General features: G+C 43.2%; 1 protein-coding gene and 1 pseudogene across 17 annotated transcripts in view; one reads left to right on the top strand and one right to left on the bottom strand.

The window, feature by feature from the left end:
• TRAK1 (trafficking kinesin protein 1) overlaps positions 1-26,441 on the bottom strand; it is a 138,073-nt gene that overhangs the window by 62,741 nt on the left and 48,891 nt on the right. For 3 of the 17 annotated variants that reach the window (XM_033212169.1, XM_033212170.1, XM_033212171.1), the window contains exon 1: positions 15,628-15,990. The exons of 12 other annotated variants lie outside the window; for them this stretch is intronic. In XM_033212169.1, coding sequence (XP_033068060.1) covers positions 15,628-15,691 — 64 coding nt within the window. In that variant the 5' untranslated portion in view covers positions 15,692-15,990. Of the gene's footprint in view, positions 1-4,750; positions 5,056-15,627; positions 15,991-26,441 lie in introns of those variants that run through there. 2 more of the 17 variants (XM_033212179.1, XM_033212167.1) reach the window with 2 other exon arrangements.
• LOC117083945 lies at positions 18,874-19,566 on the top strand (annotated as a pseudogene).

Genomic DNA, 26,441 nt, shown 5'->3' with positions numbered 1-26,441 from the left:
GAAAGAGGGATGCATTCTCTCTCCTGCAGCCCGTGTTCTAGGGGAACCTAAACCTGGTCATGAGAGTTCACCCAGCAAACTCCAGACCATTGTGAATCTCTATCCAAATCATGCTTTCTCCTGAGCAATCCTGAATACCATTTGCCAGAAATTTAGTGATTCACTTTGCAAGTGGGTAATAGGTTTGGAAGTACCCCGATGAGAAGAAATTAGTAAGTCAGGCTCCTTGATGCATTTCATTTAAGAAAAAGAAAAAAGAAAAAGAACACTGGGAATTTGCCAGGTAATAGGCCACAAGGAAGTGACCATGAAACTTCCCTTTACACCAGTGTTTTCCTCATGCAGCTGCCCAGGCACTGAGACAGGGCGGGACCCACTACTTCATTCATGCAGTTCAGCCCTCTCAATCTCATAGCGAGGAGAGGGATTGCGAAAAGCAGGCAGAGCCTTCCTCTAAATATGCTACTAAGCACCTGACATCAATTTTGCTTTCTCATTGTGCAAGTTTTCAGTAGCCAGAAGACACAGGGCCTAGATATTTCCTCTCCCTGGAAAGACAGTGAAAGCCAAGCCCTCTCCTGCTGCCTGGTCTCCCAGGAACACCCACCTCATGGGATAAGAGGATTAAATGAAATAATACAAGAGAAGAGACTAGAACTCTGTCAGCTTAGAGCCTGTGCATGGTGAAACACAGAAACCCACAAGGCAGGGCGAAGACCCAGCTCTGTGCTTCCAGCTGGGAGACTCTGCACAAGTGCAAACTATCAGAGCCTCGGGTGCTTTGCTTGCAAAATGAGAATGTTTCCCTGAAAGTCTGTTTTAAAGATTAAATGAGTGACATGAAAAAGTGCCTAGTATCCCACAAGGTGACCTGGAGAGAACAACAAATGTATCCTGTATCTATAACTATCAGAGCAACTGAAATACTAATTGTATCTTACAGATTTCAACCAAAAGCACCTCTTTTAGACAAGTTGACAATGTAGAAACATCTCGAAATCCACGTAACACAGATCCAAATCCACACACATATTTTCACTACTCACAGAGTATTTCTGCTCCACATGTGCAGCTGGCTTCCTGTGAACTCAAGACAAGGGTGCTGTGACCATGACAGAGAAAAATGGGGTCCTGCCCAGCTTGCTCTAAGATACACGTTTTCAGCAAAACTGGCCATGACACCAAACTTTCTAAGTTGCTATCCTTCTGATCTGCACCACAGCCTTGCTTCTTTCATGTCAGGAGCAAACCTTCAAAGTGAGTTTGTTTCCTTTTACAAAGTAAAGGAAGCATGTTGGCAACAGTGTTTTTCTTTTGAGGTTACTGTTCTAAAAATACTGTTAACACCTCACCTACGGGACTGCTAAAAATGACTTCTTGGAGTATGAAGGAAAACGGGATAGAAACAAACAAGAGAAGGAGAGAATATACAGTAATTATCTATCATAAGGTGACAAATACAAGGCAAAATCTCTTCCCTTGAATCCAATTATAAGGCAGATACACTGTTATCTATGAGATGTAGATTAGCACAGGACAATGTACATTGGAATCACCCAGAGGGCATGTTGAAACCCAGCTTGCTTGGTCCCACCCCAGTTTCTGATTCAGTAGGTCTGGAGTAGGACCCAAGAAGGTGCATTTCTTTTTTTTTCTTTTCTTTTTTGAGATGGAGTCTCGCTCTATCACCCAGACTGGAGTGCAGTGGTACAATCTCGGCTCACTGAAACCTCTGCCTCCCGGGTTCAAGCAATTCCCTGCCTCAGCCTCCACAGTAGCTGGGATTCCAGGCACCTGCCATCACGCCTGGCAAATTTTTGTATTTTTAGTAGAGACGAGGTTTCACCATCTTGGCCAGCCTGGTCTTGAACTCCTGACCTCGTGATCCACCCACCTCAGCATCCCAAAGTACTGGGATTACAGGCGTGAGCCACCACAACTGGCCTCCAAGAAGGTGCATTTCTAACAAGTTCCTAGGTGATCCTGATGCTGCTGGTCAGGGACTCCACTTTGAGAACTGCTAGCATCATAGTTAAGAGCAGAGAGTTCCATAGTCATTCTAAATAGGCTGGGACCACTTAACTCACTGTGTGACTTTACACAAGTTGTTTACATTTCCTCCCATAAACCTATAAAATAATAACAGTATTTGACCTCAAATGTTTTAAAAGTTTATTGCATTAATCCACACAAAGTACTTAAAATGGTGCCAAGTACTTAGGAAGTGCACAATGACATTCACTATCATGATCATCTAGCGCTTGGTTTTTAAAAAAAGTTCAATACATGTATCTACATAAATTTTCAGGAAAAGAAAATTTCTAACGAAAAATTTAACAGTGGCCCCTGATGGCTGCAGATAAGCACGAGTGTAATAAGACCTACGCCTATAAACTAAAGCTGACCTCTTGCCTGTGTAAATGGAGTTTGTCAAATATTTTGCTGACAGGAACTGGTCAGAACCTGTTTATCAGATGTAGAACAAAAGACAGGATTGACGAAATCAGTCACCCTCCACTAGACCCCTAAGATACCTAAACTTTCTCCCTACTGCTCAACTGTGTATTTACCTTATCTTATGTACAGCATCGCTGTGCACCAAACAGAATTACAGGAAAGGGACTGTTGCTTCACTATCCTTTTCCCCCACCTTCTGTGTCACACGTCTCCCCCTATTAGAAAATGCATCTCCCCCTATTAGAAAATGCGTATCTACTGTGCCTCAAGCCGTCTACTTCAGGACACATTCTCGGTCTATATTGAGCCTGTGTTCCTGGGCTCAAGTCCTCAAGCCTGGCTCAGAATAAGCTGTGATTTCTCTAAGTTCTAGTGCCTGTTGTTTCACTTAGTTGACAAAATATATGGAGAAAGAGAAAGAGACAGTCTCTCTCTCTCCTCATATATTTATATATATTTATAATTTTTTATTTATATATATTATATACATGAAATGGGCACAACACAAATTTTTTTCCTCTCTTGACTAGGATATAATACTTCTCCAGAATATTTTGTAGCCTTTAATCGAGAATCATACAGTTCAATGACTGGTTTTCAAAAAAATCTTGCTAGGCTTTAAGGCAGCAGCTCATCTCATACTTTAATATGCATGCCCATCACCTGGATATCTTGTTACAAGGCAGATGCTGACTCAGTGGGTCTGGGCTGGGGCCTAAGATTCTGCATTTCTAGCAAGCTCCCAGGTGATGAGGGCCCTGGCTGCACTTGAAGCAGCAGAGATTAAAGGGGCAGGAAGCTAATCCAGCTAAATCTGGGGGAGTCCTAGTTCTACAAGGGCAGATGGACACCTTTCTCCTGATCCCTTCCAGAGACCTAACAAATCCTCAATCCTGTCACTCCTCTCCCCTCCCCCATCTCCTTCAAGACAAGGCCAGAAAGGCACCAGCCAGAATACAGGCCTCAGCATTGGGTCCCTCACCCTCTCTTGGCTTCTCCCAGTTTCTTCCTGCAATAAAATATTTGCAGATGTCCTGGAGGGAAGTGTTAACAATATTTTTAGAACAGTAACTTCAAAAGAAAAATATTTTCAGTATATGGCCGATTATAAATAATGTTGAAAACAGAAGTTCCAGCCTGGTCAACTTCGTGAGATCCTGTCTCTACCAAAAATTTTTAAAAATTAGCTGGGCAAGTTGGTGTGTGCCTGTGGGCCCAGCTACTCACTACTAGGGAAGCTAAAGTGGGAGGATCTCTTGAGCCCTGAAGTTCAAGGCTGCAGTGAGCCAGGATCACACTGCTGCACTGCAGCCTGGGCAACAGAATGAGACCCTGTCTCAAAAAAAAAAGAAAAAAGAAAAAAAAGAAAAGGAAAGAGAAAAGTTATCCCGAGACAGGAAAATAGACCATCCTAAAACAGAAGTTTGAAACGTATTCTGATTGTTTTTACTCAAGGGACCTAAAGAACATCCACGTAGTCACTGTTAACACATCCTGATCAGCCCCAAAGCCCCTTTCTCTGGGCTGTGGGTGAAAGCCCTGGAAGGCCAACTGGAAAGCTCCCACCAGCATCTGGGCCTATCTTTACCTAACATCTTCCCTTTTCCCTGCAAAGGAGCATCTCTTTAAGAGAGCCAGCAGTGGGCCTCTTAGATTTCAATGTCAGCCTTGGGCTATTTGTTTTGAAATATTTCTAAGATTAAAAAAATCCTTATTTCAGGTAAGTGATTAATAATGTTTTAAAAAATAAACACTGCCAGATCAAAAACATGCTTCATTTAATAAGACTGGTCTCTTGTCCCTTAACTTATCAAAACCCAAACAGTCACAAGATAACAACTGAATCTCTTAAAACAGAATGCTGGAATGCCACAAATTTAAAACACACACACACACACACAATTAGTGATATTTGCAACAACAAGGATGAATTTCAAAGACCTTAGTTAAGCAACAGAAGCCAGACACAAAGGAATACACCCTGTTTGATTCCATTACAAAGATCGGGAAGTGGCAAAACAAATCTAAGGTGACAGAAGTCACAATAATTGTTTCTGGGAAGGTAGATGTAAACTAGAAAGGGACCAAGGGACTTCCTGAGGAGCTGGAAATGCTGTTCTATGGGTGAGGGGGCGGGGGCTCTTACAAGGACACCTTTAAGTCATTTGCATAAGATCTCTAACTTATACCTCAATTAAAAAAAAAAAAGAGTGCTATGAAATCAGCAAAACACTGAAGCCTATTTACACACTAACAAGGAAAGGATCAAATCTGAGCCAAGTACAGAATTTACCCTCTTCCAAGAGGTCCTGAGTGTCATGCTGCCTGTGGGTGGGCTTCCTCTCTTCATCCTGGCAGTCGTATTCAAAACATTCTTCTTCCCCGCCCTTGTCTCTCAGGGACATTGCTGAAGTTACCCCAAAGCCAAAACATCACCCTAAGGGACCATCCTTGGGAGTGCCTCCAACCCCCTACCCAGAGGAGCCATGCAGGCCCAGGCCCCCAGGGCACACGCTGCACCCTGGCCTGGGCTGCAGACATGCCCTGGCTCAGCTGAAGTGGAGGGGTGTACACAAAGCTTCAGGCCCAGCATCACCCGGGCAGGACCCGGAAGGGGGTGGCTCCTACAAGCCTGGAGGAGGGAAGGGGAGGGGTGGGGCGGGGTGAAGCACTTGGCGGAGTGGGAATGCCCTGCCAGGCGCAGGAGATTCAGAGGAAAGCCCTGCAGGTAGGTACAGGATCTCAGCAAGCTCTCGGCCTCCAGACTCTCTCCACCTTTCCTCCCCCAGCAGCAATGAGGAATGGTAGCTTCCTAGAAGTCTCACAGCAACTGCATGGGGCAACACCAACTAAGCCTTGAGCAGGCACACCTGTCTAAAGGTGGGGCACTGGCAGAGGAGTTGTCCTGCGGAAGCATTGCCCAACGCCCTCAGATGAGAGACTTCCGGTGGGCGGGCGTAAGATGTGGAGACAAATCTAACTGTGACAACTGCCTGACAGTGCTGAGCAAGGGAAGGAAGGGATCATTCTGATTTCTAGCAAAAGGGGAAAAAAAAAATGCAGTGACCATTACCACATTAAACGTAATTCTCCCAGTCCTTCTTTGACAATAACCTACATTTTCTCTTTATCAATTAGCATTTCATAAAATCCTGCTCTTATCCTAAATTTGTGTTTCCATAGCCAAATTTATAAAGATCTCTCTAATTACTAGAACAAGCTAAGAAAAAAATCTAAAGCCTAATAGCTTGCAAAGCTGCCTGCAGAAAGAAGCCACAGTTTAATTGCATACCTTGATATCAATTCCTCCGTACTGTTTGATTTTGCCTGTAACAGTGAGAATGGCAGGTTCTTCTGTCAAACCCAGTGGAAGGCAGCCTCGGGTACTAGCATCTCAGAGAATCACAGTTCATTCTGTAATCTCTGTGCTTCAGCCATCTCCCAGCTACAATGTGCAGGTCTCCTGCTCCTAACAGCTACACCAGGACACCTATTCCAACCTCGCTGACCAGCTGCCTCCCCCAGGTGGCCAAGAGAGAAGATTTTAGCCGAGGCAAGGTCTTCATAAAACAATTTTTTGTACAAGTTCGGGAACTACATCTCATTCATCTTTGAATCCTTAGGGCCAAGAATTCTGCTCAGGCTAAAAATATCAGCTAAATTGAATTACTACTTCCATAAAGACTAATATGAGATCATATACAAGTGCCTCTAAATAGAAAACCAGAAGTAATAAAGATTTTATTTAAAAGTCTAAGGACATATGCATCCTCTAGTTAATTTTTTTTTTTTTTTTTTTTTTTTTTTGAGACAGAGTCTCACTCTGTCGCCCAGGCTGGAGTGCAGTGGCGCAATCTCAGCTCACTGCAAGCTCCACCTCCCGGGTTCACACCATTCTTCTGCCTCAGCCTCCCGGGTAGCTGGGACTACAGGCGCCCGCCACCATGCGTGGCTAATTTTTTTTTTTTTTTTTTCATATTTTTAGTAGAGACGGGGTTTCACCCTGTTAGCCAGGATGGTCTCAATCTCCTGACCTCATGATCTGCATGCCTCAGCCTCCCAAAGTGCTGGCATTACAGGCATGAGCCACCGTGTGCGGCCCTCTAGTTTATTTTTTAGAACTTGAAAATGAGAGCTGTATTTTACCATGTTAAAGATGTGTTCTTTGTTAAAAAAAAAAAAAAAGTGTAGAAATTCAGGCAGGGAGTTCAAAATTCTATTTTGAAGTACTGCATAAGCTTTAAATATAAACACACTCAAAAAATGTTTCTTTAATATCAATAAGCTTTATCGGATTAGACTAATTCAATTCAGATGACAGTGGGCACATCTATAAAGTGTTGTGAATGACACAAATGGTTTTTCTGAACTCCCAAGAAGGCAAGAGAGAGGAAGAAGCTCCACCTTGTGCATGATTCATTCAGCAAGTATCAGACTGACAATAAGATGAGTAGGATATTGTGCTGGCCACAATGTACATAAAGGAAAACAAAAGCTAATTCCACCGATTCAAAAATACTATCAAGTGACTTTACTCATAATAAATTCATTTATACTTTTAATTCATTTATCTTTTAATTCAAATCTAGAGTATCCCTATTATGAAATATACGGAGACTTAGATATTCTAAATGATGTCCAAGTCTCTATATATTACATAATATTTAGAACATGACTTTATTACTTTTCCCCCAACTTTTAATTATAAAAATATTTAAAATATGCAGAATAGTTTAAAGAACACTACAGTAAACACTGGTATCCCTCCATCGGAAATGAACAATGAATATTTTGTTTTTTGGGGGTATATAATTAAGATTTACAGAAAAGTTACAAGGATAGAACAGAAAACTCCTGGATAGTACAAGAAGATTCCCCAAATGGTAACATTTACTACATTTACTTTCTCTTTCTCAACACTGAAACAATACTATTTTGTAACCCATAGACCTTATTGAGATTCCCTTCAGTTGTCCCAGTAACATCCTTTATGGCAAAAGAAACCCAAGATCATGTGTTTCATTCAACAGTCAGGTCTCTTAAGTCTTCTTTAATCTGAAACAATTTCTGAGTCTTCGTATTTCAAGACATAGATGTTTTAAACAATACAGGCCAATTATTTTGTAGAAGGTCCCTCACTTTGGGTATTCCTGGTGTTTTCTTATGATTAGATTCTGTTTATGAACTTTCGGCAAGAAAACACAGAAGTGGTGTTACTTTCTCTTCAGTGTATCTTCTCAGGAGGCGTCTGCTGTGGAGCGGTCCCACACTGCCAATGTTAACTTTTTTTTTTTTTTTTTTTGAGACAGGGTCTCATTCTGTTCCCAGGCTGGAGTGCAGTGGTGTGATCATGGCTCACTGCAGCCTCGACCTCTAGGCTCAAGCGATCTTCCCGCCTCAGCCTCCTTAGTAGTTGACACCATAGGCACATACCACCATGCCTTGCTAATTTTTTTATTTTTTGTAGAGACAGGGTCTCATCACTATGTTGTCCAGGCTGGTCTCAAACTCCTGGGCTCAAGCAATCCACCTGCTTCAGCTTCCCAAAGTGCTGGGATTACAGGTGTGAGCCACCATGCCTGGTTCCATCCATCAGTAATGATTGTTTTGTTTTGTTTTGTTTTGTTTTTTGAGACAGAGTCTCACTCTGTCTCCCAGGCCGCAGTGCAGTGATGCTATCTCTGCTTACTGCAACCTCCGCCTCCTGGGTTCAAGCTATTCTCCTGCCTCAGCCTCCCAAGTAACTGGGATTACAGGCGCCCGCCACCACACCTGGCTAATTCTGTATTTTTAGTAAAGATGGGGTTTCACCATGTTAGTCAAGCTGGTCTCAAACTCCTGACCTCAAGTGATCCACTCACCTCGGCCTCCCAAAGTGTTGGGATTACAGACGGGCATAAGCCACTGTGCCCGGCCTCCATGAGTAATTTTTAAAGCTCCAGTTTTTAAAGCCCAATGTCAGCTTTGATCATTTGGTTTCCCCACTGCGAAGCTATTATTTTTCCCTTTGTTATTCAACAGTGTTTCACAGTGATATACTTTGAGACCACTAGTTTGAGTAAGTCTTGTCTTAGTCGTTTCTGTGGATGGATGGAAAGTGGTGAATTTCTAATTTCTAATTCCATCATTCCAACACTTATTAGTTGGATTTCTATTGCTAGTAATAACTTTTTCTTCCCTCCCATTATTTAGTCATTCATTTATTTATATCAGTATAGACTCATGGATTCTTCCTTTATTCTATAAGTCATAATCTTTGACCATTATTATTTATTTTGATGTTCAGATTGCCCCATATTAGGCCAGTAGAAGCCCCTTCAGGCTGGCTGCTCTGTAAGACATGACATTTTGAACACAGGGCCAACCCTAGACTCTTCATGTCACCCCATTTCTCTGGGTTTAGACACTCTTCAGGATCTCCCTCTCCCATTCTCTTCTTTGCTCCCCTCCTGCTGCAAGGGTGTGACAGAATTCTCCAAACTCATGCATATCTGCCTTCACTTCACGGTTAAAGGCAGAGATGGGCCAAAGGGCATCTTCCCTGAGAGTGTAGTTTCTCCAAAAGTCAAAGCAAAATATGACTCCCAAAGACCAGCAAGAAAGCCTGGGAATCCCTGTGCCAACTAAGGGACGAAGAGAGCTGGGCCACGCTGGACATGGAGCCTGGAGCTGGAGGTGTGCAAGACAGTTAAGTAACAGATGTGTGTGCTGTATCAAAGGCGTAGACTAGACACTGGGACCCACAGCAAGGAAGCAGAGAGTGAGTTCCTGATCCATCTCCAGGAACACTGGACAGGAAGACAGGTGGAGGGGAGGGTCAATCACCTCTTGCAGGGCGGAGGCACATCGTTCTCTGTCTCCCGCTCACATCTACTTGACATATTCCATAGAAGTCATCTTCCCAAAGCTCTACCCTGTGTCGTCCAAAGAGTGGCCACGAGCCACTGGGGCTATTTATGTTTATATTTAAATGGATTAAAATTAAATAAAGTTTAAAATCCAGTCACACTAGCCACATCTCAAGTGCTCCACAGCCATATGTGACCAGTGGCTACCATATTTGACAGCAGAGAAAAGAACATTTACAGCATTACAAAAAGCTCCACTGGATAGCACTGATCTAAAGGGTGCCCCTTATTTTCAAGATGGGAACTCTATATTTTCTTAGCTTCCACACCCTGCATCTCCCCTGCAGCCTCTGCTCCCAGCCTGGCTTCCCACCACACCTCAAATAGACAAAACAAGCTGTTAACTTCTGCCCACATAATGCTACTGCCTTAGCTCACCTGTGAAGGGGACCAGACTGCCACCCCCAAACAAAATATGCCCCTTTGGCATAAGGTTTATTTTGAGCACAAGCAACCGAGGAACAGCAGATGCCGGAAAAGCTCTAAAAATGGAGCATAAATTTCCCTTTTGTAAAGGAAATTTACATTTGGAAGGGTGTCTCCGTCTCCTGTACAATCTCTTATCAATGGACAAGGCACCCACTTGAATCTGCACATACCTTATTAAACAAGCCTTGCGTATCCCACATTTCCAAGTTGCCTTCCCATAACTTACTCCCCAGAAGGAACCCCAAACCCCTTTTCCTTTGTCTCACCTTTTCTCCATACTTTGTTGCCCTTTGGGATAATATAGAACCCTCCAAATTTTAATTGCCTCTTTGACTCTTATTTCTTTGTGATTGCCAGTGCCTACTTACATAATTAAAACTGATTTTTCTCTTGTTAATGTCTTTTATCAGTTTGATTCTCAGGGCACCTAGCTACTGAATCAAGCAGGGTAGAGGCATGAAGTTTTTCCTCTGCTATACCTCAACATCCCCACCTCCCAAGGCCGAAATCCTCCTATCTTTCAAGGTCTGGTTCAGCACTGCTCCCCATCTCCTTCAGGTCTTTCTCTCCACTTCATCTGTCCCATTGATGCTCAACGTTCCTCACTCACATTTCACTTCTCTGCTCCTAGAGAGCAGGGTTGGCCCTACTGAGGGTCATGTCCCCAAAGACCTTGCTCATACGATTTAAATAAATAAATAAATAAGGTTGGGCAAAGAGGCTCACACCTGTAATCCCAGCACTTTGGGAGGCTGAGACAGGAGGATCACTGAAGCCTAGGAGTTCGAGACCAGCCTGAGCAACACAGTGAGACCCCATCTCTACAAAAAATTTAAAAATGAGGCAGGAGAATCGCTTGAGCCCAGCAGGTCAATGCTGCAGTGAGTCGTGATCATGCCACTGCACTCCCGCCTGGGTGACAAGAAGACCTTGCCTCAAAATAAATAAATAAATAAATAAATAAATAAATAAATAACGCTGGGTGCAGGGGTTCACACCCGTATTTGGGAGGCCAAGGCAGGCGGATCAGAAGTTCGAGACCAGCCTGGCCAACATGGTGAAACTCCATCTCTACTAAAAACACAAAAATTAGCCAGACATGTGGCCAGCACCTGAATCCTAGCTACTCAGGAGGTTGAGGCAGGAGAATTGCTTGAACTTGGGAGGCAGAGGTTGCAGTGAGCCGAGATCGTGCCACTGCACTCTAGCCTGGATGGCATAGCAAGACTCCATCTCAAAAAAAAAAGAAAGAAAAAATTAATTAATTAATTAATTAATTAAACAATAGCACCACAAAGCTCCAAAAACTTGGGTTCTGGGCTTGCTTTGGCCTTCTTGCCAAGTCTCTAGTCCTCAGCTCCTGTGTCAGAGAGGACATTATCTCTATTGTACTACAGCCAGTGATATTAATAAAAACTTAATTCTAAAACAGTTACATTACAAAACTGTTTATATTTCATTCTTTTTCTTTTTTTAATCTCCTTAATAACCAGAGAGAAGAGTGCTGTGTGTGGAAAGAGAGAAGTCAACCTCTACCTTCACGGGTGCATCACACAATAAAACACAAGACAGAGGAACGGGGATCTGGGGATCTGGGGATCTGTTTGCATCAACGTGTAGGAAAATTCGAAAACTCAGTTCAGAAATGCAGTTTTTCAATTAATGCTTAAAATACCTCTAACAAAACTTCACTCATGCACAAAAAAAAAAAAAAAATCACGAACCAGCAACCGCCATCTTGGGTGACACTTTAGAGATCACTGAAATCAGGTGAGGACAGAGCACACCAGACTGGCCTTGCGTATACCATAAATCTTCATTATGGAGTAAGAAGCTGTAAGAATAACTTCTGCGACAATCTACCTGAGTTTCTTCATTTGTGAAATTAGTATGAACTAGACCACCTCCTGCCCCGACATTCAAATCTATCAGGTTATAAAAGGGGTAGGTGAGCGGGGATGGAAAGCAAGTCTGATTACAAAAGAAACTGATGCCACGAACAGGTGGTCAAAATGCTGTACCTTGTTCAAAATACCTTTTTTTTTTTTTTTTTTTTTTTTTTTTAAAGACAGGATCTCACTCGGTTGCCCAGGCTGGAGTACAGTGGCATAATTATAGCTTACCTCACCTTCCTGGGCTCAAACAATCTTCCCACCTCAGCTTCTAAGTAGCTGGGGCTATAGGCGCATGCCACCACATCCAGCTAATGTTTTGATTTTTTTGTACAGACAGGGTTTTCACATGTTACCCAGGCTGCTCTCAAACTCCTGGCCTCAAGCGATCCTTCCGCCTCAGCCTGCCAAAATGTTGGGATTACAGGCGTGACCCACTATGCCAGGCCCCCATCAGCCTTTTCAAAGAGATTTTTTTGTTAAAGGACTTAATAACTAGTACTGTTTCTGAGAAAATAAAATTAAACACTGACCTGGCTCTTCGTCGATTACAAAGAGCTATTACTTTATTTACACTCCCCAAAGGCTCCAACCAGTGTTGTTACTCCTGTTTTCCAGATGGGGAATCTGGGTTCACAGAGGCTCACAGAAATCCCAGGATGTTCCCATACCAGGTGGCCACACGAAGTACAAAACAGCCCTCAAACACAAACAGCCAGCGCTCCTTCTGCCATTCTACCTATTTCTAGAGTAACTACAAAGAGGGCTGTTTCTTTAACATAAGGACATACACTGAACCCAAGCCCTTTTGAAAATTAAAAAGGTGTCATACTCTTTCTAAGCACACTTGAAAAAGTGATCAGTGTAGCCAAGAAACAATCTAAGATCCTGAAACTGACCTAAATAATTCTTTTCCAGCCCCTCCCCATGCCTGGGGCTGCTTTCCACCGACATGAGCACAGTTTCCCAAACACACGTGATGTAAAGAATCCCCCAAAGTATGTGCTAAAAATGTAGATTTCTCAGAACTTCTCCTAGTCTGGTGTGAGTCTGAGAATCTGCTTTTTTAATAGGCAGATGATTTTCAATGATTTCCCAAGTTTTAGAGGTTCTGCACCAGAGATGGGATGCATTCAATCTGAGTAACAATGACCCTGTCTGACACTAGAGTTTAAACTGCAAATATTGAGTATGTATGTGCAAATTCTGCCAGGACTACTGCTGTTTTGTATTGATTGCTGGCTATTTCAAATCTCTTATAAAGGTTACTTGAAGACAGTGGGTAATCAACCCCTCCAATGTCTTATCCTTATAAGCCCCTGTCCCATGCCTCTTGTTATATTCTCCTCTGGGGGCGGGAGAGCAGGGCAGGCAGAGATGAGTGCTGAATAGAAGACCACCAGAACAAACATTAATAAATGGGAGGAATACAGTTACTCAACACTGAATAAAGTTCTCCTATGCCTCAAAGATATAAGAGAACAGTAGCCATCCCTTAATTCCAACTTCAAAAGAGGGGTCCTAATTGGCCTACAATCTATATTCCCATCCACATACACTTCTTTTTCAGTGCTAACACTGCAATTTAAGTGTGAGTCAGTAACTCTGACATAAATGATGATTCTGCATCTTTTTCAAAACATTTGACTCACCTTTTATTAGTATCAAAAGTTCCCTAAAAGCTTCCCTCATTGGCAATTCAAATGCCAAATAATCAGAGACAAAGCAATAGTGCGTGTCTATTGACTTGCAATAAAAAAGAGAGAGACAAATAAAAGACAATACTTATAAACAGGGGCAAATTTCATTTCCAGGCTAACCTGCCTGAATCTAGGAAGGAACCCAACTAGTTAGAAATGTGTAAGCAAGTAACCACAAAAGTAGCGCATAATAGAAATCTCCTTTTTGTACGTTTCCTAAACCAATTTCTGGACTTCTGTTCCTTTTATTCCCTACTTTACTACCTCTTTAAATGGGATTATGAAAATGCCAGTGGTCCCAGTAAATTCTGCCTCAAAAACCTTCTTCCCTTTATCCAAAACGGGATAGAGGATAAAAGACAAGTATTTTGCTCAACATACATTCAGACAGTAACAGCAATTAATATATTTACCCTTGAACAGATGAGCCATCTCCTCTTCCATTTTCCTTTGCTCTTAGAGGAAGACAGATCAGGGTCTCTCAGGGCCAAAAGACTCAACTGAGGAAATGCTGGGTAAGAAAATCCTTCCGATGGACACCCAGATAAGAGCAGGCCTCCACTCACCCTCCAGATTGACCATGGCAAGTGACTGGCTTTATTTCAGGGTGTAAAGGAAACTGGATGGTGTGGCAATTGGGTCATGGTATTAGGAAACCTTCTTCCCCTACTTCTAGGATGGCATCTACACCTGACTCATCCACGGGCCTCTGACAGCACCCTGCTGTAACCAGTGCTCCCTAATCCAATGGTACAGTGAGGATGTATTCAATCACTTACTTAAAAAAGTTAGAGAGGGTTCAATGAGTCACAAATCACCAAGGAAACTAGAAGGAGGTCAATGATGGTTTCCAAAAAGGAGCATCTCTAGAATTTCCTTTTGGAGTTAGGTAACAGAATGGGAACTTGCTTTAAGAATGAATATATTCCAAAGAAAAAAGAACTCATTCGTCCTTTGCCCTCGTGACCCTGGGAGCTGCCTCCAATCCTTGTTACTCAAGACAGTTAAAGATGTACACAGAACCAACATGACAATGTCTGCATCTAAAGCCGGGGGACAGTGGGGTTGAACTGGCAGTTTTTCCACACATTTAAATACCACCCCCTGAGAAAGCCTTAACCCACAGTTGAGGCAAAAATCAGTGGATAAGAGATAATTATGCAGTTTTTCAGTTTACTAACTAGGCCAGGTCCCAGCCTGTTACATCATTCAGGTTAATCAAATGTAGTCAGGAATAGAGCATTCTGAAACTCCCGACTCAATTAAAAAGCACGTACCTTATCTATTAATGGCTCATATAGGGCTGGGAACATATCATCACTGGGGAACAGACCCTCAAAGTGCATATATTAACTGTGCCCTTCTTTTGTGAAGGCATGTGATATGAGGGTCATTTTCAAGAAGAAATTGCAGAAGACAGATTAGATTAACTGTGTAATACACCATTTTGATGTCCAACACCCCAGGAACCTGAGACCCCACCCACTGTGATCTCTCTGAGAACGTACCTCAGTGCTGTTTTCCATGTGCTTGAAACCTCCTGAGACCTGTCCAGCCACACACTTGGCTTCTACCCAGTCTCCCCTGGAATGTGCCACACCCTCCCTGCACAAACCAAGGTAGTGACAGAAGGACACATTCTTTCCCTGCCCTTCCCATCACCGCCCCACCCCCATCTCTGTTGGATCTAACCCGCAAACTTCATTTGAATCACCCGCTAAGTGGTAAGCTGCTTCTGCCTTTTCTCCAGCCTCCGATAGTTTCCAGGTCTGGGCTCAGAAAAGGGCAGTCTTCAAGGCCTGCTGCTGACAGTCCAGGAAGCTACCTCTTGCACACACTGTTCCAAGCCCCCAGTTTCCTAACCCCTCCAACAGCAAGAGTGCAGTGAACATATTTCCACTTGCACACATACATGCATCAACAACACATTCACGTCTCACACCAGAGAGAATTCAATCCAATAGAAGTATAACACTTACAAGCCCAGCATACCAAAAACCATCTCCCCTTCTAAGCAAATGATCATACATACTGCAGGAGTCTTTCACGATAAAGAGCCCTGCCCACCTGCCACCTCCTCCACCATGCCTTTGGAATTGTCGGAGCCAGTGGTGCTAGTTCTGGTACCCCCCACCCGCCAGCTGCCTGTCTCCCCTAAAGGTTTCAGGACCCCTCTGCCACCCAGAAGGAGACAATGCCCCTATACACATCCCGGCTGTATTTTGCAGGGGCCATAATTACCATCTGAGCATTCTTCATAATACCAGTCTAGTTCATAATAATCCGCTTCGATAAATTTCTGCATAGTCAGTAGTCTTGCAGAGGAAAGAATGGACTTCACAGCGCCATCAACATCAAGTAAAACGCTGCCATGCCTCCCTGCCCTTCCAGAATATTGGGCAGAAGAACATCCCGAAACACACCAGAATTAGGCTGTACATTCTTAACGACAGTCTGGAGCCAAAACAGGAATGTGGGCAATGAAAAGGAAAATTATATGGGGGAAGGAGGGAGTAGGAGGAGCAGAAAGGAAGGCAATTTGCAGAGCTACCGGAGACCCTGGCAGCACTGCCAATAAAGCGGCACTGGACAGCAGTCCTGAATGGGAGTAGCCAGGATCATCCTATCCAGACGCCCAGAGGGTGACGTCAGGGACACACACCACCACCGGCTGTCTCACTCAAGCCTCGTCTCCTGCTCGCCGCTCATCTTTCAATCTAACCGTTGCCATAGAAACTGGCCGGCTCTGAAAAATGATGCAGAGATGGAGGAAATGTCTTCCAAGGATGCTGGCAGCAGAGGTTGAGAGATGCCAGGCAGGGAAAAGAGAGGGTACAGGCAAGGGAGAGACAGGGGCGTCAGCACCATCATCACCTTCAATAAATGTAAGGACAAGCTTATTCACCCTACTCTGGGTCACGACAGAAAGAAGATTCTGGATTTGAAAACTGCTACCTTTTAAAATCTGCAAATCATTACTTTTGGTTTCCTTTCTTCAACCTGATTTAACACATTAAACGTCTTTTATAATTTTTGACCACCACTTAAAGGAAATGTAAATGACTTAGAAAATGGAAACATTTTCATTTAGATGCACTACTATTCTCTGCTCATGCCTTTGCTCAAACTTCTAGAAAAATAGCCTGTCACATACAAATAGAGGAGGGCACCATCACAAAGGGCTTGTGTAGTACAATATGCTGTTTCATGGACACTTACATGTGTAATCAAGGCGCAAAAATGCACACACTAGAAGAAAACAGTCCATTTGTAGGAAGTTAGTTGCCTCTGGGGAAGGAGTGAGGAAATGGGGTTTCAAAACTTTCCTCAGAAATGCACCCATATGTTTTATTTCCTTAAAAAATACAGTTAATATTAGTTCTAAATGTTTGACATGTTTGAAATATTCATAATAAAACAAGGTAGTGGATAATAAGACAGATTTTAGACTACCCTATAGGTTGAATTTCATTCCCTAAAGCAGGGTCTCTCAACCTCAGCACTAATGACATTTGAGATTAGATAATTCTTGTTGTGGAAGGCTATTCTGGGCATTGTAGGATGTTTAGCAGCAACCCTGGTGCCTACCCACTAAACGCAGGTAGCACTACTCTCTACCCCCCAAGATGTGACAACCAAAAATGTCTCCAGACATTGCCAAATGTCCCCTGGATGCAAAATTGCCTGGTTGAGAACCTTGCCCTAAACCAAAACCACTTACTTCATTGGCCTCTTGGCCAGGTACCGTAAGTATCTGTTGGTGTCAACAGCAGCATATATACAGATAATAGTGTGTGTGTGTTTCTATACATGTGTATATCTGCTTCTGTGTATAAAATAGAAAATTTAAAGGAAAATCACATAGACACACACATCTTATATAGAGAATCTTAGATGGAATCTATACTTTGTACTGATCTATCTCAATCTTCCTAAATCACTGGAAGCTGAAGAGCCTGTAATGCTGTGTTGTGAGGCCCTCAAAGAAATCTCTCTCTGCTCTGGGGTACCCTCTCCTCATGTTACAGCCATCTCTGGCCCTCATCATTAGGCCTTGCTTGCACATCTGGACAGGATACCACATCAGACCTTCCCACTTGCCAGGTGGCTGGCTGACCCCATTTGGCCCAGCCTTTAGTGACAGCAGGTCCTGTCCCCTTGTGGACTGCAGGGATCCAATCCTTTGGCTCTATGGATAACAGAGCCTCAAGTCTCGGGGGGAAAAGAGAAGTTAAAGGCAGGGGCCCAAACCTCAAGCAGACAAATAAACCATCCCTGCATGGGGCAGTGGAACCACTGATGTTGATGATGAATTTTGGCTAAAATTGTTAACAGGATTCCAGAAAAGTTCAGAAAATGTAGGAGACAAGGGAATGACACCATCCCTGGCCATGCTGTCTCCTGGCTACCACTTATACCCCGGAGGACCTGTCCCTCTGTCATCATCTCTTCCCCCTCCAAGGCATCCCCAACCCAACTGCACATTCTTTATGGTCAAAGTAGATATCAGATCCCATAGCCTCCCTCACTTACTTTATTCCCTCTCCCTGATTCCAACTTGAATATGCATTTTAAGTTTTCTAGGACTTTTGACTATTTAAAGTCAGCAGACAATGATTTTAATTCCTTTCTTAAAACTGCCCCTGCTACCTGACACGTCTCATCTCTCCCTCTAGTCTTTTATATCATCCTATCTCCGGCCATGATGGTGCCTCTCAAGAGCCCCACTGCAAGCCACCAAACCAGCCCCCTCAGACATTCACCTCAAGACAGATGAATGGAGGCCGGTGTCCCCAGGTTTTCTGAGGTTTGTTTAAAGTTCCATAAGGTCTTTCTTTTAGAAAGATGATGATGGGCCTTATAAACAGGCAAATAGTTAACAACGAACTCCTAAAAAATCAGCAATGTTCACCAGTTCGATCCAATCAGGGTCGGGGAGGCCCAACAAGAATTTGCAAAATGATTTAATAAAGGAACCGGAGGGCTGGTTGCATTGGCTCATGCCTCTACTTCTACCACTTTGGGAGGCTAGGAAGGAAGGATAGTTTGAGGCCAGGAGTTCAAGACCAACCTGGGCAACATGGCCAAACCTCAACTCTACAAAAAAAAAAAAAAAAAAGTTTAAACCAGCTAGGTGTGGTGGCACATGCCTGTAGTCCCAGCTACTTGGGAGGCTGAGGCTGGAGGATCACTTGAGCCCAGGAGTTCAAAGTTGCAGTGAGACGTGACCATGCCATTGCACTGCAGCCTGGTTGACAGAGGGAGACCCTAACCTCAAAAACTAAAAAATAAAATAAAATAAAGGAACAGGAAATGTAAACTCCTCAAAGCATCACATGAAAGTCAGACAAGCTTCCTAACAGCTGAACACATGGAAGTTCCTGGAGCTATGTAGCTCTTCATCTGTATCCTTCACAGTATCCTTTGTAATAAACCAGTAAAGGCATTAAAAACATACGCTTATGAGACAATGGTATCTATGAAACTATGAATGACACAAGAGCTTCACTTGATATGGAAGAGTATCCCAATACTGAGGTCAGGAAAACCAAGTACGAACTCTGGAAGAATGGCAAGACAAGTGGGTGAACAGCAATACTGCTTTTCATCAAGAACAAGGACATCAGCTATTGAAGAAGCATTTGGATACTTTTCTTAAAGGCGAGAGTTGAAATGGTTGTTGAGATGAAATGGTTTGCAGACCAAGGACACAGTATAGTTGGTGTATAAATCAGTGCACTTGGGATATGAGAATTTTTTACAGAGCAGAATCTTTCTTATTCAGAAGAACCAATCAGCAAAGTTCCTGGAGCCAAAGTATTTAAGAGTTCTTCAGAGAACATTTCATTGCACTGTTGCAGCATTTTTTATCTTCCCCAAACACATATCGACAAATTTGACAGAATTTGGGATAGAGGAGCACTGGTTGCCATTAATCTAGGAGATTTCGAACATTATGCAGATATAGTGTTGTCTCTCCTGGGAAAAGGGTTTCAGTACCTCCGGTCTGTTCTTTCTTATGACCCAGCTAAATATGCAGGCCCACTGTCTTATGTTCCACATGCTGAAATTGAAAGGTTGTTCAGTACAATATGCAATATTCATTGTCTTGAGAAGACTGATGAAAGTTGGGGAATTGACTACATTTTTGAAAAGTTATATCTACTTACAGAAAAGTAAATGAGATGTATACAAAATCAAGTAACATCAACATGTTTTTGAGTTTCAGCAACTGAAAATTATGCTAAAGTGTGAAAAGGTAATGCATACATTTTTTATTGTTTACAAATCATATCAAATATCTTTGTTCAAAAATGCACATAACTTTTTTTTTTTTTGAGACGGAGTCTCCCTCTGTTGTCCAAGCTGGAGTGCAGTGGCACGATCCTGGCTCACCGCAACCTCTGACCCCAGGTTCAAGTGATTCTCATGCCTCGGCCTCCCGAGTAGCTGGGATTAAAGCTGCGTGCCACCACATCCAGCTAATTTTCTGCATTTTTAGTAGAGACGGGGTTTCACCATGTTAGCCAGGCTGGTCTCAAACTCCTGACCTCAAGTGATCTGCCCACCTCAGCCTCCCAAAATGCTGGAATTACAGACATGAGCCACGATGGTCGGCTCTCTTTGCCCATTCTTAATTACGCAGTTGTTAAATTTTCAAAACTGCATATATCTTTGTAGAAGAAAATACATACTAAAATGTTAAAGTAGCTCCTTTGGGGAGGAGAGGAGATGGAAGATTATGACTGTGTGTCTTACAGACTGCAAGACTTTTTACCAATCAATCAGCATGTATTACTTGTATAATTAAAAAATAAAAGAAAAATGCAATGAATATTACTTAAATGCAAGAGACATAGAAAAACTGACAGTCTATGAAATTTAGAATTGAAGAAATGTAATACTTCAGCAGGGTTCAACTGATCCCAAGAGTTACATAAAAGATTAGCTTTCATGATAAACCTTTGTCTTTTACTGAAATCCTAGCCATCTCTTTGCACATGTTTTCTCCACATACAATTTTATATATATAACAGAATCAAGAAACAAATACATTTTAATGAAATAATCCAATCTATATGGAACAACGTATTCTCAAATTATAAGAATAAATTTTGTTAAAGTTAAAAAAAATACAAGGATACAAATCCCTTATTTGCTTGCCTTTTTGTTTTGATAGAAACCCCTTAAATAAAACATGGCACATTTACCTTATGGTACTATGAATTTGTTTAACATTTTATTCCTACCCCATTACTATAAAACAAGTAAAAAATAACAGATTTCATAGTTAAGAGCGTGGGCTTTTGGAGTCAGATGGTCTGAGGTTTGGTACGGGCTCTTTGTTTCCCACGTCTGTGACCTTATTAGTATATACATCAGTCTCATCTGCTAAATGGGGGTGATTATAATACATTCCACAGAGACAGGGGAAGCTATAATCAATTAGTGTATGGCAGAGCACTTAACACAGTGCCTAGGACAAAATGAGTTTGCAATAAATGTTAGTTGTGGTCATCTTCATCACTCTAATTTTTTTTTTTTTTTTAAGGGAAATACGCCAGGAAATAAACAATTAAAAAGAGGGTACAAATTCCTAAGCTATAATTAGGGAAATGAGGTAGAAATGCCATTTGTAAGCTTTTTCCAGCATAACTGATCCAAAGGCACTCAGTTCACAGTAATGAGCAGGAGTGACAGGTGGGGTGAGGGACCCTACATCAGTGACAATACATGACTGAGCACAGCTTCCATTAAGTCCAAAGGCTGCACATATCCAATTCACTTTTTAAGCAAATGGGAAAGAAACAAAACAATGTATAAATAAGCACAAAGGAAACAGCATCATTTAGGGGTGATTTTTATGAGCTTCAAGGCAATTTCAAAGTGAACTACACTAAAACTCTTTCATATGCTCAGAAAGACAAAGTAATCTGTCCCTAGTTCCGCAAAGAGTTTCACAATTAAAATCCAAGTCTATCTGACAGCAAAACCACTTTCCTTCACTCCAAGAGTCCCAACACTCCTGAGGGTTACAGCTCTCCCTCGGCCCAGGTTTACTGCAGCTGAAAAAGCAGACTCCTCCCTACCATGACCCTACTCTCCTCCATCACTGCCACCAGAAGTTAGGAATAAGAACGGTCCCAGGACCAGTCTCAGGTAAGCCTCACAGCCACCTGGTCAGCCATTCCTTAGTCACATCTTCAGTTGCCCCATTTAGAAAGTGCTGACTGTATACCTGGCATTTAGTACCTTATATCTCACTTACTCCTCAGACCCCTTGACCTAATGGCTCCCCCATTGTGGATACAAGGAAAGGGGTCTTAAGTGGTTTAAGTCACTTGCCCAGGATTGCACAGAGAACACCAAAAGCATCTGGATATAAACCAGAAAGGATCCCCATCCTAAGCCTTTTCCACTTCTCAATAAGTGAATGAAAAAGCATCCAAGGATTATCTGCTAATGGAATTTGAAAGAAAAAAAAAAGAAGAGGTACAATTAAAGAAGATAAAGACTCAAGTTAGCACCTTGAGAAAACAAATTGAGAAGTTTTTTTTAAAAAAAAAACAAAACAAAACAAAATAAATGATCAGGAAGTAAGAGTTAAACTGAAAACATCTACGTAACTTTGTGATATTAAAAACAAAACAACTCTTTCCAGCTCTGCCACATAAGTGGCTAAACAAGGACACCCCTCCCATCCATTAGCAGCAAGTCAACATTCTGGTGCCCAGATTTAGTTTAGACCTTAACGGGGCTCCTCGTAGAGCTGCTGATTCCATGTCTTGGGGCAGGGGAAAATCAAGAGGGACCTGCAACACCAGGTTTCAAGAAAGCAAAGACCACGTCAAAAGGTCTGGGGTAGAAGTGGTAAGATATACAAAAGCCATCTTAAAAGGACTACCATGCACTGTGTTTTGACAATCTGAATATCCAAAAGAGAACAGAGTTAATAATGGTTAAAAGAGACAAGGTGAGCCTGTAAAGGCCATGAATCTTCAATGAATATCAAAATGTAAAGGGCAACCAAATGAATAAGGCAACTGATATATAAAGGAAGGGAGAATATATTAGGAAGTTATTTTTAATCCATTTTAGGAAGCAGCAGAGGTGGGTATGTATGACTGCTCTGTTTCTGCCACTAATGCCTTTTATAAAACAGTGTACAAATACGTCTCTAAGTAGGATGGCTCTGAATAAGCCAACCCTACATGGAAGGAGGAAGCAAGTATCAAGAACAGAAAGGCCTGACGCTGTGGGCACAGACTACACTCAGGTAGGAGCAGGATCCCCCCCAGGGCTGTAAGATGATGTATTAGCCAGAGGGCTCCAGAGGAGAGCTGACTGCCCACACTGGGGCCCCAAATTCCTGGAAGATAAAAGCTCAATAAAAGCTGCTAATGATAACAGTAAGACACTAAGAAACCTTGTACGTGTGTTCAAACTTGTTCCAGATGAGTGTGTCATTTGGATGGGACACTGGGTCACAACCACAAGTGGCCAAATATAAAGAATTTGTCATTTCAGGAAAAGACATCAGGTCGAAGGTGGCCCCTCCCAAGATAATGTCCACCTGGAAGCTGTGAAGGGGTAAAAATGGTCTTTGCAGGTGTAATTCATTTTCTTCTTTTTTTGTTTTATTTTGTTTTTTAAGACAGAGTCTCGCTCTGTCACCCAGGCTGGCATACAGTGGCGCAGTCTTGGCTCACTGCAACCTCCACCTCCCCGGTTCAAGCGATTCCCCTGCCTTAGTCTCCTGAGTAGCTGGGAGGCATGCGCCACCATGCCTGGCTAATTTTTTGTATTTTTGGTAGAGACAGGGTTTTGCCATGTTAGCCAGGCTGGTCTCAAACTCCTGACCTCAAGTGATCCGCCTGCCTCGGACTCCCTAAGTACTGGGATCACAGTCGTGAGCCACCGTGCCTGGCCCTGCTGGTGTCATTCAGTTAAAAGTCTTGAGATAACATCATCCTGGATTGAGGTGGGCCCTAAATCCAATGGCAAGTGTCCTCAGAAGAGAAGAGGAGAAAAGGCCCACAGAGGAGAGGACAATGTGAAGACAGAGCAGAACCTGGAGGCACGCGGCCACAAGCCCAGGAACATCGAGGATGGCCGGCAGCCACCAGAAACTGTGAGAGGGGCAGGGAACGGATTCTCCCTCAGAGTGTCCAGAAGGAACCAGCAGTACCAACACCTTGACTTTGGACCTCTGACCTCCAGAACTGTGAGAGAATAAATTTCTATTGTCTTAAGCCACCAAGTTTGTGGTAATTTGTACGGCAGCCCTAGGAATCTAACACAGCTGCTGAGATCGTATTTTCTTTAATATCTATTAAGATTACTAGATCATTGCAAAAATATAAAACAGATTCAGAAATCACAAATAAATGAATTAAACCCACAGTACCAATGCTTATGTTAAGTGTATCAGGAGTTTTGTTGTCAGTGCTAGAAGACCTACATGTTCTCTTTTGTGAGCATTTAAGAGAATCTAATAGATTTGGTCTGTGATGTTAAGGCAGATCTAATTGAATATATTTGTAATCAAATTTAAATGTTTAAAAGAATTTAGGCCGGGCACGGTGGCTCAAGTCTGTAATCCCAGCACTTTGGGAGGCCGAGACGGGCGGATCACGAGGTCAGGAGATCGAGACCATCCTGGCGAACACGGTGAAACCCTGTCTCTACTAAAAAAATACAAAAAACTAGCCGGGCGAGGTGGCGGGCGCCTGTAATCCCGGCTACTCGGGAGGCTGAGGCAGGAGAATGGCGTGAACCCGGGAGGCAGAGCTTGCAGTGAGCTGAGATCCGGCCACTGTACTCCAGCCCGTGCGACAGAGTGAGACTCTGTCTCAAAAAAAAAAAAAAGAAAAAGAAAAGAATTTAATAAAATTTCTAAGTCTGTACTTATTAGTTGTGTTGAGTATATGAATATTTCAATTTATGCAATACATTAAAAAGATGAACACGAACAATTGAGCGATAAAGTATATATAAATGATGCAGTTATGAGTTTGCCCGAGTGTCTCAGACCTCACAGATCTTGCCGCATCCCACCTTCCCCCAGGCCTCACAGGTGATCAGCACAGGCATGCCCAGGCCCTGATGTGGCCATCTGAACAAAATAACTTCCCAATTCCTATGTGTCCCCAGTGCTCCTCCTTCCTGCTAGCACACAGAGCCCTGGGAGGTCCCAATTCCCCTCTGGAACCTGCCCTCAGACTCCAAAGCTTTCCTCCCTGTTGGTCAGGGCACCTGTATGCCAGGCCAGCCAAGAAGCCTACAGCAGAAGAAAGGAAGACCCGGAAGAGGCTTTCTAACCTTCCATCCTTGAGGGGGCCATGGGGCTCACATGAAAGACAGCCTTACAAGCAGGCCTTCCTTCCACTTGCTTCAGAAAATTAACTGAGCAGGTGCTTCTTTCTGCAGAGTTATCTTTCTGATCTTTATTTTATTTATTTATTTATTTATTTATTTATAGATGGAGTCTCACTCAGTCGCCCAGGCTGGAGTGCAGTGATGCGATCTTGGCTCACTGCAACCTCCACCTCCTGGGTTCAAGCAATTCTCCTGCCTCAGCCTCCCAAGTAGCCACCATGCCCAGCGAATTTTTGTATTTTCAGTAGAGACGGGGTTTCACTATTGAGCCAGGATGGTCTCAATCTCCTGACCTCATGATCCGCCTGCCTCGGCCTCCCAAAATACTGGGATTACAGGCGTGAGCCACCACATCCAGCCTGATCTCTATTTTTTAAAATGTTGCCACTGCCAGTCACTGAGCACCCACGGCAGAAGGCAGGCTGCTAATGAACAGCTTGCTGTCAACTACCCCCTCCGAAAACATCTCCTCCTCATTTCAGGCACAGGCACCAACCCACCTCCGGGGAAGGTGGGGGAACAAAGCTTGGCTTTTACAGAACATATCTAAAAGCAGGGAGATGGCGTTTGGCAGAGCACTGAGGAGCCAACATGTATCCTGGCCTCGATGTAGTTCTCATTAAAATCAACCCTACCTCTGAGAAGGAGAGAGAGAAGAAAAAGAGCTTGCATGTGTGGTGGCATCAGTACACGGCCTGCATGGTTCTGAGTCTGCCTCCTGCCAGCCTGGGAGACTGTATGGGAAATCTCACTCCTATGTCCAGCAAGTCAGGTAGCAGGTGCCACAGGCCTCAAAACACAAGTAAACCAGAAGCTCAAACGGCCCCATATTCCATTCATGCCAAAATTCAGCTGAACCACAGTAGCCTGGGCCCATTATGGGGGGTGGAGTGTGAGCTGAGCTGTCATATCAATTTCCCACCTGAGTCCGTTCCAGTTTTGTCTTAGATATGCTGAAATAACATGAAAAAGAAAAACTGTCAATCTGTACAGAATTGCTTGCCAGGCATTTTTCTTCTTAAAAAGAAAAAAATAAATACTCAACCTTGGAATCTGGTTTGATGAGAAAAAATGAAACCTGGTAGGTGGCAGGTGACAAAGTAAGCCCAGGGACCACGAGGGTAGGTCTGCTGACCAGTATGAGTACCTGGCTGCGGTGCTCACCAGACACTGTGAAAGGCTCCTGGTGCTGTCACATACCCTGCTACAAGGCTGCCTTTGATTACCTCCCCAAGACGGGCGCCTTCAATTCCACTCAGCATCTGGCGCCCAGGCCCACACCTGGGTGGAGACATCATGACTGCATTTGACTAATGGAGAGGACGTGATTGTGTTCCAGGGTGTCCCTGCTTCTGCCTTTGATCTTGCAGCCGTCTGTGTCAGCTAACAATGGTGGAAAATGGGCCCAAGGAAGAGTCCGCATATGTGAGCAGTAAGAGAAGAGAGAAGGCACAATTCTCAGGGCTCACTTAGGTTCTTGTCTGTAAACAAAATGGCCCCAGAGCTTGGGGATGGCAGAAAGGACATACCCAGAGTACTTGGACATTTACACAAGAGAAATTATTGGTAATTACTTATAAATACATTATAATGTATCTATCTTGCATTAGTTTTTGTTAGCAGAAGATAACGAAAAGTTCCTGGCAATTAGATCCCCTTTCCAACTCAGTACAACC

Source organism: Trachypithecus francoisi, unplaced genomic scaffold (genome assembly GCF_009764315.1).
Source record: "Trachypithecus francoisi isolate TF-2019V2 unplaced genomic scaffold, Tfra_2.0 Lachesis_group0, whole genome shotgun sequence".
NCBI classification, from domain to species: Eukaryota; Metazoa; Chordata; class Mammalia; order Primates; family Cercopithecidae; genus Trachypithecus; species Trachypithecus francoisi.
This window is presented reverse-complemented; position numbering and strand designations above follow the sequence as displayed.